Source organism: Lupinus angustifolius, chromosome LG11, assembly GCF_001865875.1.
Source record: "Lupinus angustifolius cultivar Tanjil chromosome LG11, LupAngTanjil_v1.0, whole genome shotgun sequence".
Taxonomy (NCBI): Eukaryota; Viridiplantae; Streptophyta; class Magnoliopsida; order Fabales; family Fabaceae; genus Lupinus; species Lupinus angustifolius.
Genome location: NC_032019.1, coordinates 34,105,576 through 34,117,976, shown reverse-complemented (window position 1 = coordinate 34,117,976; position 12,401 = coordinate 34,105,576). Strand labels below are relative to the sequence as shown.

Genomic DNA, 12,401 nt, shown 5'->3' with positions numbered 1-12,401 from the left:
GGGGGGGGGGGGCTAATTTGAATGACGGAGACAAAGTTTTAAATTATTGGTAGTTGTGGTCGCAGTTGTTGTTATGATGTCCGGCCCAGAAAAAGTCCAAAAAAAACTTTTTAAATAAAAAAAATAAATTAAATTCATTTTATGTATTTTGATATTTTCCAAAATTTTAATATTTGATGAATAAAAATAATAAAAATGTTTTTATGAATCTTTTATAATTATTTTCGAAATTATTTAAATATAACAAAACAAAACAAAATCAAGTTCCTAAATCTAATGATTAGGTTAACTTAAAATTCAAAAAAATAATAAACAAATGAAGTTCCTAAATCCAAGTGATTAGGTTAATCGGAAATTCAAAATAATAATAAATTAATGTTGATAGGTTCCTGAATTCAAGTTGTTGGGTTAACCAAAGGTTCAAAACTAAAATAAATTAAGGAAATAAATTTTTGAATTAGGAATATGTTGCTATGAACCTGTACTCTTTTTCCAAAAAAAGAGAAAGAAAAATATTTTTTTATTTTTTTATTTTAAATTTTCGAAATTTTTAATATTAAATGTATAGAAAATAATTAATTTTATTTTTATTCATATTTTATAAAAAAATTCGAAACAATTTAAATAATTAAATATACTAACAACCTAATTTAAATTTGAAAAAGGAATAACATAAAATTATTAAAATAATATGAAAAGATAGAGTCAAACCAAGTCTGTTAAGATCCCTAAAATTAAGATATTAAATTTATTTGAATTCGAAATTTTGTTAACCGAAATTTAAGGATTGAGTGGTTGAAAGTTCACTATAAATAGAATCTGCTATGAACATAAATGGTTTACACTGGAAACACTATAAATACTGAGAAAACAAAAAGAGTCACGATGGGAGAGGAAAAGTGAGGCTGGTGGAATCCAGTGCAGATGGGAACACACTGTTCCCATGCACTTGCGCATCACAACCGTGGAATCATCATACACATGCTTGCTTGACATTGACTTTGGGAAAAGTAGCTTAGTTACATTGCACTGCCTCACTGGATCGCAACCACTTTGAGAGCAACTAATTCCATGCGGAAGAGTGCACACTCATCTCTGTGCACTCTCCCTTTCCACCAACTGGAAAACGCCACGTGTCCAGAGGGTCCCACCTTGCAATACTACAGCCAATCACATGATGCCACGTGTCCTCTACTCTACCAAACCCCACGATACTATTCCTACTTCCATTAATTCAAATTTCTATATTTCAAAGGCTATAGGTACTATTTTTTCTATTTCTTTATTTCTTTTATTAGTTCAAACAACAAAATATTAGTTAATAAATAAAAAAATAAATTATTTATATATGATTTTTAAATACTATCATTAATTAGTTTATACAAGAGTATAATAGTTACAATAATGAACAATTATTAGTAATATTTTATGAGGAATAATAACAACAAAAAAGAGATAAAAATCATTTCAATATTGCTAACAATTAACAAACTTTTTTTATGATTTTTTAGCAATTAATTAAATTGTTTACTTTCTGTAAATAATTAAAATTATGATTAACAAAAATTTGAACATTTTTAAAAAAACAAGTAAAGTATGATATTATCATAAACACATTTCAAAAAAATAAAATAATTTTGAGATTTAATCAAAGATGGAGAGAAGATCGCCTTGGAGGCCTCTTTCTCCTCAGATCATATTCGAAAGGTCGCGCCATACCGCTTCTTTTCAATCGATTAAATCTCAAAATCAATTTATTCCATTTTTTAAATAACCAAATAAAATCTTTTTTCCAATAATAAACAACACTTGGAAAATATATATTTTTAACTAAAAAATATATTTTCTTTAATTAAAATACACTCAACCAACAAACATTTTTCTACTTAAAGAACTACGTAAGCTTTGATCCCCTTAATAGGGGTACGTAGGACCAAAGTCAATATTATCAGGCTCAATAAAAAAACTATTTTTGTCTTCTTAATAATTGATTAATTAATCAGAAAATTTAATAATGATAATAATAATAATAATAACAATAAAGTCATATATTTTAATGAAGGGTAGCGCTTAAGGCGGGCGGGTAGGGTGCTAATACCTTCCCTACCTTGTAACCGACTCCCGAACCTGGATATCAAAAATCCAAAAGCCCAAGGTAATTGGGCTTAAATATTTTTATACATTTTTAACTATAAAATGTAGTGGCGACTCTAAACAAAGTCGTGCAGCCGAAAATCGGGGCGCAACAACAACATAGATGTGGTTGCAAAGACTACCCATCTATTATCAATAAGATGTTGGTGCAGTAGTATAAACCCTTACTATATCGTCAGATAGTTAAAAATGTCAATAGTTCGATTCCTGATAGTAACACTTCATACTTGTTGGGAGAGCAGCTATACAACCCAAAATGATAATGAAGTAAGTGAACAATAAAACCTTTTCACTTCAACTTATGATAGAAACCTGCGTTTTTTTTGGTTAGGGTGTTGTAGAAATTTATGAGTTAATATTTGTTTGATGCTTTTAATGTTTATGTTCAGATTTTTTTATCCATTTATCTTATCTCACATAATCCACCTTGTCACAAATCTAATTTTATTTTTATTTTTTAATCTAAAATGAAATCTATGTTGGGTTGCTGCTTTTATTTTTGCGACAAGTAGAAGTTATTAAAATTTCACATTTTGAAAGTATTCTAAACTTTTTATTTTGAAATATGTGAGTTTTTTTATATAAACATAGCACTCTAAGAATTTAGTGGGATTCTTACTTGTTTATTATTAAAAACCAAATTAAATTGTACCAAAATCTCATACCGATAGATTGTCTTAGTGTAAACCGTAACAAGTATGTACTAACAAGACGTTGGTCTAGTGTGATGATGATTGCCAAAAGGTCAAACATTCGATTCTTTGGAATAATACTTATAGGGAGAGGGACACTCACACACCCCAAAAAATTAGTTTCTTACCTAGATGTGGGGGAAAAAACCTTGATAATACCAACAAAAAATGGGATAAGATATATTTTTATCTATAAACCAATCCCTGAAAACTTCCAAACAAAGATTTATCATTATTGTTAGAGGTTAGCATAGCTTGGTCTGGCTTAAAAATATATGCTTACCCAAGTTAGATCAAGTTGGATTAGGTTTGGCTTGACCATCTACCATATAAGAAACCAAATGTATTTTATTGAATATTACTCAAGGCTCTAGGGCCCCATGGTTGCAATGCATTCTTCTTTAATATTACTCATATTATTCACTTCCTTTCTTTGCCTAAATATTAAATGAATTTAAATTGATCAAGATATTTTTAAAATTATTTTTCTATCAATTTATAAGAATTTTATTTCATAATTTCTCTTAGGTTTCAATAAAGTTTGTTAATGAGTATATATATATATATATATATATATATATATATATATATATATATATATATATATATGAGTCCAATATATGTGGAGCCATTTGTAAGGTCCACTTAATAGGATTAGGATCATCTGTCCTAAATTATTGTGTCTTTATATCATTAACCAATCAACTTTTTCCGAATAATAAAAAATATTATTATGTTCTTTTAGAAATTCTTTTTAACTATGTAACACTTGTTTATTGGCTGGAACAAAAATTTTAGACAGGAATGAAAATATATGATATTTCTTTGTTGTGGATGCTTTAAGATCTAGACTTTAAGTCTTCATTTGGTTGAAGTGAGTTTGAAGGGAAAGAAGATAAGGAGACTCATTTGGTTGTGATGAGAAATAAAGAAGAGAGAAATAATTATGGTGGCTCCTATGTAAATTATTTTCTCCCTCCAATGTGCAAAGAAAATAGGAAAGAATCATCAAATGTAGAAAATAACCAAACTACCATCATTAATTTTATAATATTAAGATAATCTAATAGGACATAATTGTCTATTCAAGAAAAACTCATATATCTTTCTCTTTCATTTCTCTCTTCTTTTTCATAAACCAAATAACTCATTTTGATATATTTGTTACATCTTTCACTTCACTCTTATTCTTTCTTTCTATCTTCTATCTTATAATCTTCTACACTAAAAAATCAAAGAGAGCATAAGTTTGATATGAATGGATCCTAAATATACTTAATCTGAAACAATAAATGTTGGAAAATCAATAGTAGATTCTCAAATAATTGTTGTATTATTTGATATAATGATTTCCTGGTGGACAATGTAAGTATTTTTTTAACATTATTTATCTGACTCTGAAATAAAAATAATACATATAAATAATAGATTTTAAAATAATAATGTAAAAAACTGTAATTAAATATACATGAATATTACTCTTATAATTTTTTTAATAGGAGAGTGAACATCATAAGATAATGATAAGAGTTTGACATAAAATTATTCAATGTGTGGAGATACTTTCCATTTTCATGAAAACTTAGTTATATGAAGGGTACAGCTTTCTGAAAGTTATAAAACTTAGAGGCTAAAATTAACCATATTTGCAATACTACGTTTTCGTTTCAACGTCAATGATATATGCATTTTGGATGGGATCCTCCGTCCCCAAAAATTCCTGTCCCCATGTACCAAGCCAATGAAAGATTATAGAATAGCGTAAAAATATTAATTTATGTTATTTAAATTTTATTTTTAATCAAATAAAATTCTCTGATTGGATGGAGACACCAAATGGGACACCAAATGAGACAGGTGATCCCCATCCATGCATTTTCTGGTTTACAAAACGTTTGTTCTTTATCAAAAAATATATTTTATTTTAATTCATTTATGGCTTATTAATCCTTATTTTATATTTTTACAATTTCAATTATGTTTTCTACTAGGTCCGTAAAACATAAATAACCATAATTATAATTCAAATATTCTACTAAATATCCTTCAAAAAAATATAATAAAAATTAATTAAATAATCTTTATTATTTTAATAAAAATAAGACTATACAATAACTTTTTAAGTTTTTGTGCAACAATTTAAACAAGGATATTTAGTAAAGGACTTGCTAACATTTAATATCTTATATCTGTCCTTTTTATGTTAACTAAATTAATTATGTAGACAATGAGTTTTTATGATATCGACCACTATCTTATTATATTATTATAGTTAGTGTCATTAGTTCAAATTCTATTACATATCCTATTTCTTTCTCTTAACTAGTTAAGTTTAATACGCAATAAAAAACAATCAATAATGCAATCATGCTACGACAAACTTCTTAACCTGTATTCCATTGTTTTTATGATTGTTTTAGAAGATTAGTTGTCTCTTGTCACAATAAACTTGATTAAGATATGCAAGTTGTATTGAGTAATAATAAAGGTACAATTTTATATAAGGGTAAAAAAATATTAACTATAAGAGTAATATATATAAATATTTTTGTTCCAAGTATTCATGTGCAATAGTTTTATATTTCAGTCCATTATCAAAGTTTGTCCACCATGCCACTTGGATCTTCAGAAATCAGATGGAGGAGGTTCTGTTGAAGTTAAGAATGCTTAGAAAACTGAAACATTTTTATTCCTAAAATATTCCATATGTTGCAATCCAATGCCATGATTTTATAAATAAATAAAAGGTATATCAATGAAGAGGTGGCTTCCTAAATACAATATATTTTATTCCTAAAATAATGTGCTTGTGTAGGCTATACAAAATGTGTATGATTTTTTGGGTAGCTAGTTCTACATATTTGAAAACACTTTCTTCTACATAATCCTTACAATGACCGATAAAGATATGGTCTTAAATCATGTTTTAAATTATGTCTTATATTAATGATAATGAAATAAAACAGAAAAAAAAATGAATGTTTAATTTTTTAATTAATATGATATATTTTCATTGATATGATACATGGTTTGTGACATGTTTTAGAATGAGTGTAAAATCTATATACTGTCTGTATAAAGATTTATATACATACATCACATCATCTACCATTCATTTGGATTACCTTTTCTAAAAAGTCAATAATAAATAATATAATAATAGTGTGTAAAACTCATACGTTATAAATACATACATTTTTTTTTTCTTTCTGTTGTAGAATATCATATCTTTGTTCCATCGATGCCTTAGGCATATTATGGAAATAGACTATGTGTCTTCTTTATTCAATTGACTTTAATTTATTGCTTGATTAATTTTATATGAACATTTGACCACCCTTAATAAAACTTAGTTGATTATTTGACTTTTAATTGTACCACACTTAATTAATGAATTTATAAGATAACTGATTTTGGGTTGTGAATGGTCACTCAATTCATTTTTCAATTGGTTATTTAATTAACAACTTCACTCATTGTTTATGCTTTTTATTGAAGAAGAAAAAAATATTAATCTTGTATTACTATTGGCTATTATAACAAGTTTTTTTTGTTTTCCACGAGTATCCTCACACTAGATGCAATCATGTCTGAGTTAGGAATATTCACAGCTACGTGGGGTTAATTCTCCCAACAGATATTTTTTCATTCACAAGATTTGAACCCAAATAGGAAAATCTAGAAGTGGTTGATAATTGATAAAGAACACAAATCATACAGAATCTGCATATTATTGATATTAATTTATTCCAATTAAATATGATCAAAGCATCACATCTACTGTTACTACATCATAACATGGTGAATCCACAATAAGCTTCTCTTTTTTCTTATATATTTTTTATACTTGGTCTTTGAAATTTTCTTTCAACAACAATTTAAGGGTCTTCCTTGTACACAATTCTAACTCCTAAGCAGTCACAAATGTCTCCATTGCAAGTTTGTTAGGATAATCAATTTCTGATTTGATGTCACCTTCCCATAATTCAGGCACTGCTTGTTTAAGGTTGTGGATGTTTTCTAAGGCATAATCTGCACATTTAACTTTCTGAGATGCACCAACCTGAGATGTAGCAATCAATAATAATTAGACACTTAGGCTACAATATTTCTTTTTAATTAAATGACACTTTTTAATTGGACGAGATATATAACGTAACAAAAAATCGAGACAGTTGATCTTTATTCGACAGTAGTATTAATAGTTGTCACAAGGCAATCATTTCCTACTAGTGAACAAAATTAGCCAATGACTTTACCAGCACAGTGTGAAGTCCCACACGCTTTCCAGCTTGTATGTTTCGGACACTATCCTCAAAGAACAACTGAAAGTGACAAATATAAACAAATTAAATGTAACAAAATAACAGCCAGCAAAATTAGATCATAAGTTCAATGGGGTAACAATATTTGTATCACTAGCATTTGTGTGGGTCGATTCCCGGTGCTATTTCGTTCGCTTAGTCAAGAAAATAAAATTTAAAATTAGTTATATTCATTGAATAAATTTTATTTTCTTGACCAAACAAATCGAGTAATGGATCAAACTGACACATATAGTGGTACAAATGATTTTTTTTTTCAAGTTTGATATGGTGAATTTTTCTTACTGTTCTTTGTGGATTAAGATCGGCTATCTTGAGAGCAAATTCGATGGCATTTTCGGATGGTTTGCATATAATTGGTGTCTTTGGCAAATCTAAACAAGGATTGGGTTGAGCAAAATGGCCTATGATGTCAAAAATTTGAGATCTGCTACCACCATTTCTTGTTATTATATGACTGGTTTTGCTTGAACCAATTAACTCAATGGTATCTTCATCATAAGAAACAATGTTCTTGTTGATGGGATTAAGAGTCTCAAAGCATATAATTCCTTCAAAGCAATCCTCTAATCCAAGCCTTCTAAGTGCCTTAACTGCATGGATTTTGTCTGCATTTGTGAAAATCTATATAAAAAACACAAGAAGTGTCATTAGATTATGCTCAAATTTTTACACTTTTGCTTCCATTTGATTAGTATAACTAAACTTACAAGTTTCCTATATGGAAGGCTCAACAAGATATTCCTCAAAACTGGGTCTGATTTCAGGTTCTCATAAGGTAATCTTCCATGAACAAAACTGTAATAGCAAAAATTATAAAATTAATGTCATCATTTCAAAATAAACTTGGAAAAAAAAGTAAATAACACATTAGCAAAATAGCAATTAGATTAAAAAAATACATGTACCTGTGATAATCGTCATAGTCAAAGTCATATCCAATTCCCTTGAGTAGTATAAAAACAAAAAAATCAATTCAAAAATGAAAACTTCCTTCAAGAAAGGAAAATATGAAATGAAAAAAGTAAAAATAATTTACCCTTAAACCAGCCATAGTTGTTCCATAGTTCCTGTAGAGAAGGTTGGACAACTCATCAATTTTGCTTTTATCTATGCCAAGCTTCTCCACCATATAATCTATAGATCAATAGTACCAAGTAAATATTTATGTAAAAAACCAAAATAACATGCAGCAATAAAGACATTATTACTAAAGACACTCTCACCTCTAATATTTTGGGTGCATACTTTATGAAAGCCAGTGCTTAATGGATACAAAGTATCATCTAAATCTGCAGCAAAGTACCACAATTATAATCATATCCAAATGATGTTTTAGATTTTTCAATTTAATGAATGATTATGTCACTAGAAACCTTACCAAAAAGAAGGCAATCATATTTTGGTCTTTGGGCCTGTCTGAATCGGTTTTCATATTCCATTTCAGACACAAAACCTTAAACAAACAAGACAATAAAAAATAAGTGAACACTATGTTCCATGACAACATGAACATGTCAAAATTTATATGGAAATTCATTGTGAATCATAGAATCACCCATTTAGCAAACTTCCTTTGCTGAACTGAATATATATTAATTCATCACACTTAACAGTGCATAATTTTCAAGCCTCAGAATATGAAATATAAAAGGTGTAACATTTCTTCACTGCTTAATGAATTTTGAGAGTTCCAAAAGAAAACAAAAACTCATTGTTTATATGGGTTTCTGTTGAATCAAAATGGTAATAGAATGAAGGAACAACTGAAGTCATTTGCTTACCAGAGAGGCAAGTATGAAGAAACAATGTATAAAGAGCAAGACTTTATAAAACAATACAAATGATATTGAAGGATGCAAGGTTGAGAGGGAGGAGGATCGAGCGATCCAAAGAAGAGTATATATAACGAATGGTTGCTTCTGTGGCCTAAACTAGTAGTGTAAAGACCTGCATCCTGGTATAGACAAAAAAAAAAAAAACAAAGTTCGATTTATGTGGGTAACAGTTTTTCAAAGTGACAAAGACACCCCAAATATATTAGTTCTTTATGTTAGAAAGAGATAATCTTGATTATACTAAAAAAACAAACTAAGTTTATTTTGCATGGTTATGTAGTAAATGTAAATTTTGGCTTAAAGGGTAAATTAAATATCATATTTTAATTAAGATAATATATTTTCATTACTAAGAGACCGTATATGCATAGTTTTGGATAAGAAATATGTTCATTCATATGTCTTAAAAAGGACGCAATTACCAACAATGAAGCATATTTTCAACAAAAAAAGTGTCATTTCTTTTAATTGGTCAGAAAATATTTTATTATTAAAATTTTAATTTTGATATTTGTTTCAACCAATTAGAGGAAGTTGCACACTTTTGGGACATTAGATGTCAGCCTTACCAACAAGTTGTTCATTTTCTGATAATGACACTTGTTGGGAGAGATAACTATACATCCTGAAAAAAATTAATTTTTTTATCCAAAATGACGAAAAAATACATTTAGTAGTACAAATAAAAGTTCATCCATCTAGCAACTCTAGCCCTTTTCCCTTCTCCCATTGAATAGGAGCAACGATGGCTGGATAGCACATGTTGTTGCGGATCCAAGAACAGAGATACATTAAACAATTCGAAATATTTAGAATAAGAATTATGAAAAAATGCAATTTTATATAACTTGAGTTTCAATAAATATTATTAGAAGGGTAATATATACACACATATTTGTTCCATGCTCATAATAGTGTGGATCCGCCAAAGGGTGGTTGGATTATTTGATACTTGACACAGAAGTGTGTAGAAGCTTGTTCTTAGGTAAAGTTGTTAAGGATGTTTATTCTATATGCAATAAACATTCTGCATGCTCAATATATTAGGAATATGTGTGATTTTAACCAAATTACTAAGATATTCGGTAGCTTGAAAATTCCATAACAAATTATTGTGTTCAATCTCAGCTGATAAAAAGTTGATTGAAATAACATTATGATTAATTATTAAATCTTCTCCTACTAATTGTCATGTGCCTATGCAATAATTAAGATGATGATATAAAGGAAAAAAAGCCTATTTTTTCTTATTGATTATTATAATAAATTATAATGACACAGATTAATACTCAACTAGCCTTTTGAATTAAATGCAAACCCTCCAAGAATAGATATATATCACTAATCAAACTTTTGTGCCATTTTAAGCTTTCACCACCTCCAGATAAAATATGAGGCTCAGAGAACACCCTAGCTCAGTAGTTATCATATGCTTAATTTGTGCAAAATACTTATTACACCTTATATTTTAGATACATTTGTCTCAATCCTCTCATATATTAGATAGAGAAGTATCGTGAAAAAATAAAGAAAAATAAAATATAAGGATATTTATCTTTTTATTTATAATGAAATAATATTTATATCCTTAAAACTAAAAACAAAAAATAAAACTTTCATCTCTGTTCTCTAGTAACGGAGATGATCCTTATTCTACATATCACTCATTTAATTCAACTTCTAATCAAACCAAGTGATGCGTGATTGTGAAAGCTGTATTGTCCTTTTGGCCACTAGTTTAGGATCACAACTATGCACATATCACTATCAAAGATATGAAACATGTGAACCAAAACGGTACCTTAGCTCTTGTGGGTAACATTCAACCATCATCATTCACTACCCAAAACTTAGAAATTATAATTGGAAAATGACTATTAGGATTGGTGATGATGAGCACAATGATATTTGATTGAATGTGGCTGATAATATTTTTAATATTAGAATAAAAAATTAACAATATGATGGACCAATAATTTCATTCTATGAAGCCTTCAAAATTATAATAGGTTCCACTGGATATTCCAATATATATTCTAAGCTTATTCAAACCCATCAAGATTTGTTGTTTGACCTTATCTTAACAATTAGACACAATTTAATTTATTAATGAGAGAAATCCAATAATTCCAAGAATAAGTTAAAAACATATTTTACATTTTAGTCATTCATTTTTATATGAAAATCTAATGATTCATGTGATTTAAATTAGTAAATAAATCCGAACTATTAATTTTCAGAATGAATAACTAAGATGTGAGATATAGAAATAAATGGATGTCATCATTTTACTAATATATAAAAAAAGTGGTTTACATCATTTCAATCTTACATCAAGATCTATTTTTATATAATCTACTAAATTCATATAGAGAGGACTGTGTGAGTGTTTTCCATAGAATTATATACTAAAATAATTCAAAAAACAATCATGCAAAAGATATCAATTGAGCCAAATGAATGTAGTATCTATTAGGTAGTAGTACACTTTGAAGAAATATGTGAGGTAGGATATTTAGCTCACAATTTGTTAAGAATGCTTGAAATGAACTATAAAATTTGCATAACAAGTATCAGAGCCAAATAACTCTCAACTCAGTTTTCATATTAAGGTTGGAGAAGTTTCCATGAAATTGATAACTTGGTAAAAAAAAGGGAGAAATTTTGGTTAGACATGATCGTTAGATAAAGTTTATCAAACACGCTATACAAGAATAAACTAAATAGGTTGAACCGTGTCGGATGAAAACCTAAAAATCAATATATTGGATAGGAACTATATTGGACTGAGAACCTAATTAAAAAAACCCACTATGATGGCACAATGGCATCCTGTTCAAATGTTACATCAACTCATTTCATAAAATGGACTTTTCCATATTCAAGTTGGTATAAACTCAATTCATATCGTTCCTCTAAGGATTAGTTCGGGAGTTGGATTTTGGAGGGGAAAGAAGGAAAATGGAAGGCTTGAGAGTCATGAAATACACTTGTGAGATGACTTCCAGACCTTCCATTTCCATTCTTTCCCCTCCAAAATCCAACTCCCAAACAAACCCTAAAGGAACTTTGTGATGATGTAGGGTGTGGTAGTCTTATTTAATCAGCCATAAGATGTTGGATAATCAATTTTTTGCATTAAATTTGCTCATAATTTTGCTTTTACTGCGATGTTATGGGATATTCTCTCTAGTTTGGAATTTGATTAAGATTTTAATATTTTGAAGATCATAGTAGAGTTAAATCTGGCCTCCATTATTTCCTCTATTTTAAGTTCTCATCATGACATGTAAGTGATTGATACTATAAGACTTTTTGCCAGTTTGTGAGTTGGCTTTTTTAGAGCAATAGATAGAAAGCAATGCTTGAGAGCCTTTCAAAAACCACATCAC

At 28.4% G+C, this 12,401-nt stretch overlaps 1 protein-coding gene across 3 annotated transcripts; it reads right to left on the bottom strand.

Moving 5' to 3' along the window:
- On the bottom strand, positions 6,687 to 9,073 carry LOC109359149. Of its 3 annotated transcripts, none has more exons than XM_019603706.1 (9): positions 8,998 to 9,073; positions 8,553 to 8,627; positions 8,398 to 8,463; positions 8,211 to 8,308; positions 8,080 to 8,117; positions 7,882 to 7,969; positions 7,457 to 7,795; positions 7,106 to 7,171; positions 6,687 to 6,909 (listed from the first exon to the last, which is right to left on the bottom strand). In XM_019603706.1, exons 2-9 carry the CDS (start codon positions 8,611 to 8,613, stop codon positions 6,757 to 6,759), a joined length of 909 nt encoding a protein of 302 aa, XP_019459251.1. In that variant the 5' UTR covers positions 8,614 to 8,627; positions 8,998 to 9,073; the 3' UTR covers positions 6,687 to 6,756. The 3 variants fall into 3 exon arrangements, with proteins under 3 accessions (XP_019459251.1, XP_019459250.1, XP_019459249.1); XM_019603705.1 differs by having other exon boundaries at positions 8,972 to 9,067; XM_019603704.1 differs by having other exon boundaries at positions 8,956 to 9,015.

Coding starts and splice junctions, on each gene's coding strand:
- LOC109359149 (XM_019603706.1), bottom strand. CDS start 8,613: ATGGAATATGAAAACCGATTCAGACAGGCCCAAAGACCAAAATATGAT. Junction 8,464..8,552: donor ATATGATTGCCTTCTTTTTG/GTAAGGTTTCTA, acceptor ACTTTGCTGCAG/ATTTAGATGATACTTTGTAT. Junction 8,118..8,210: donor CAACTATGGCTGGTTTAAGG/GTAAATTATTTT, acceptor ATACTACTCAAG/GGAATTGGATATGACTTTGA.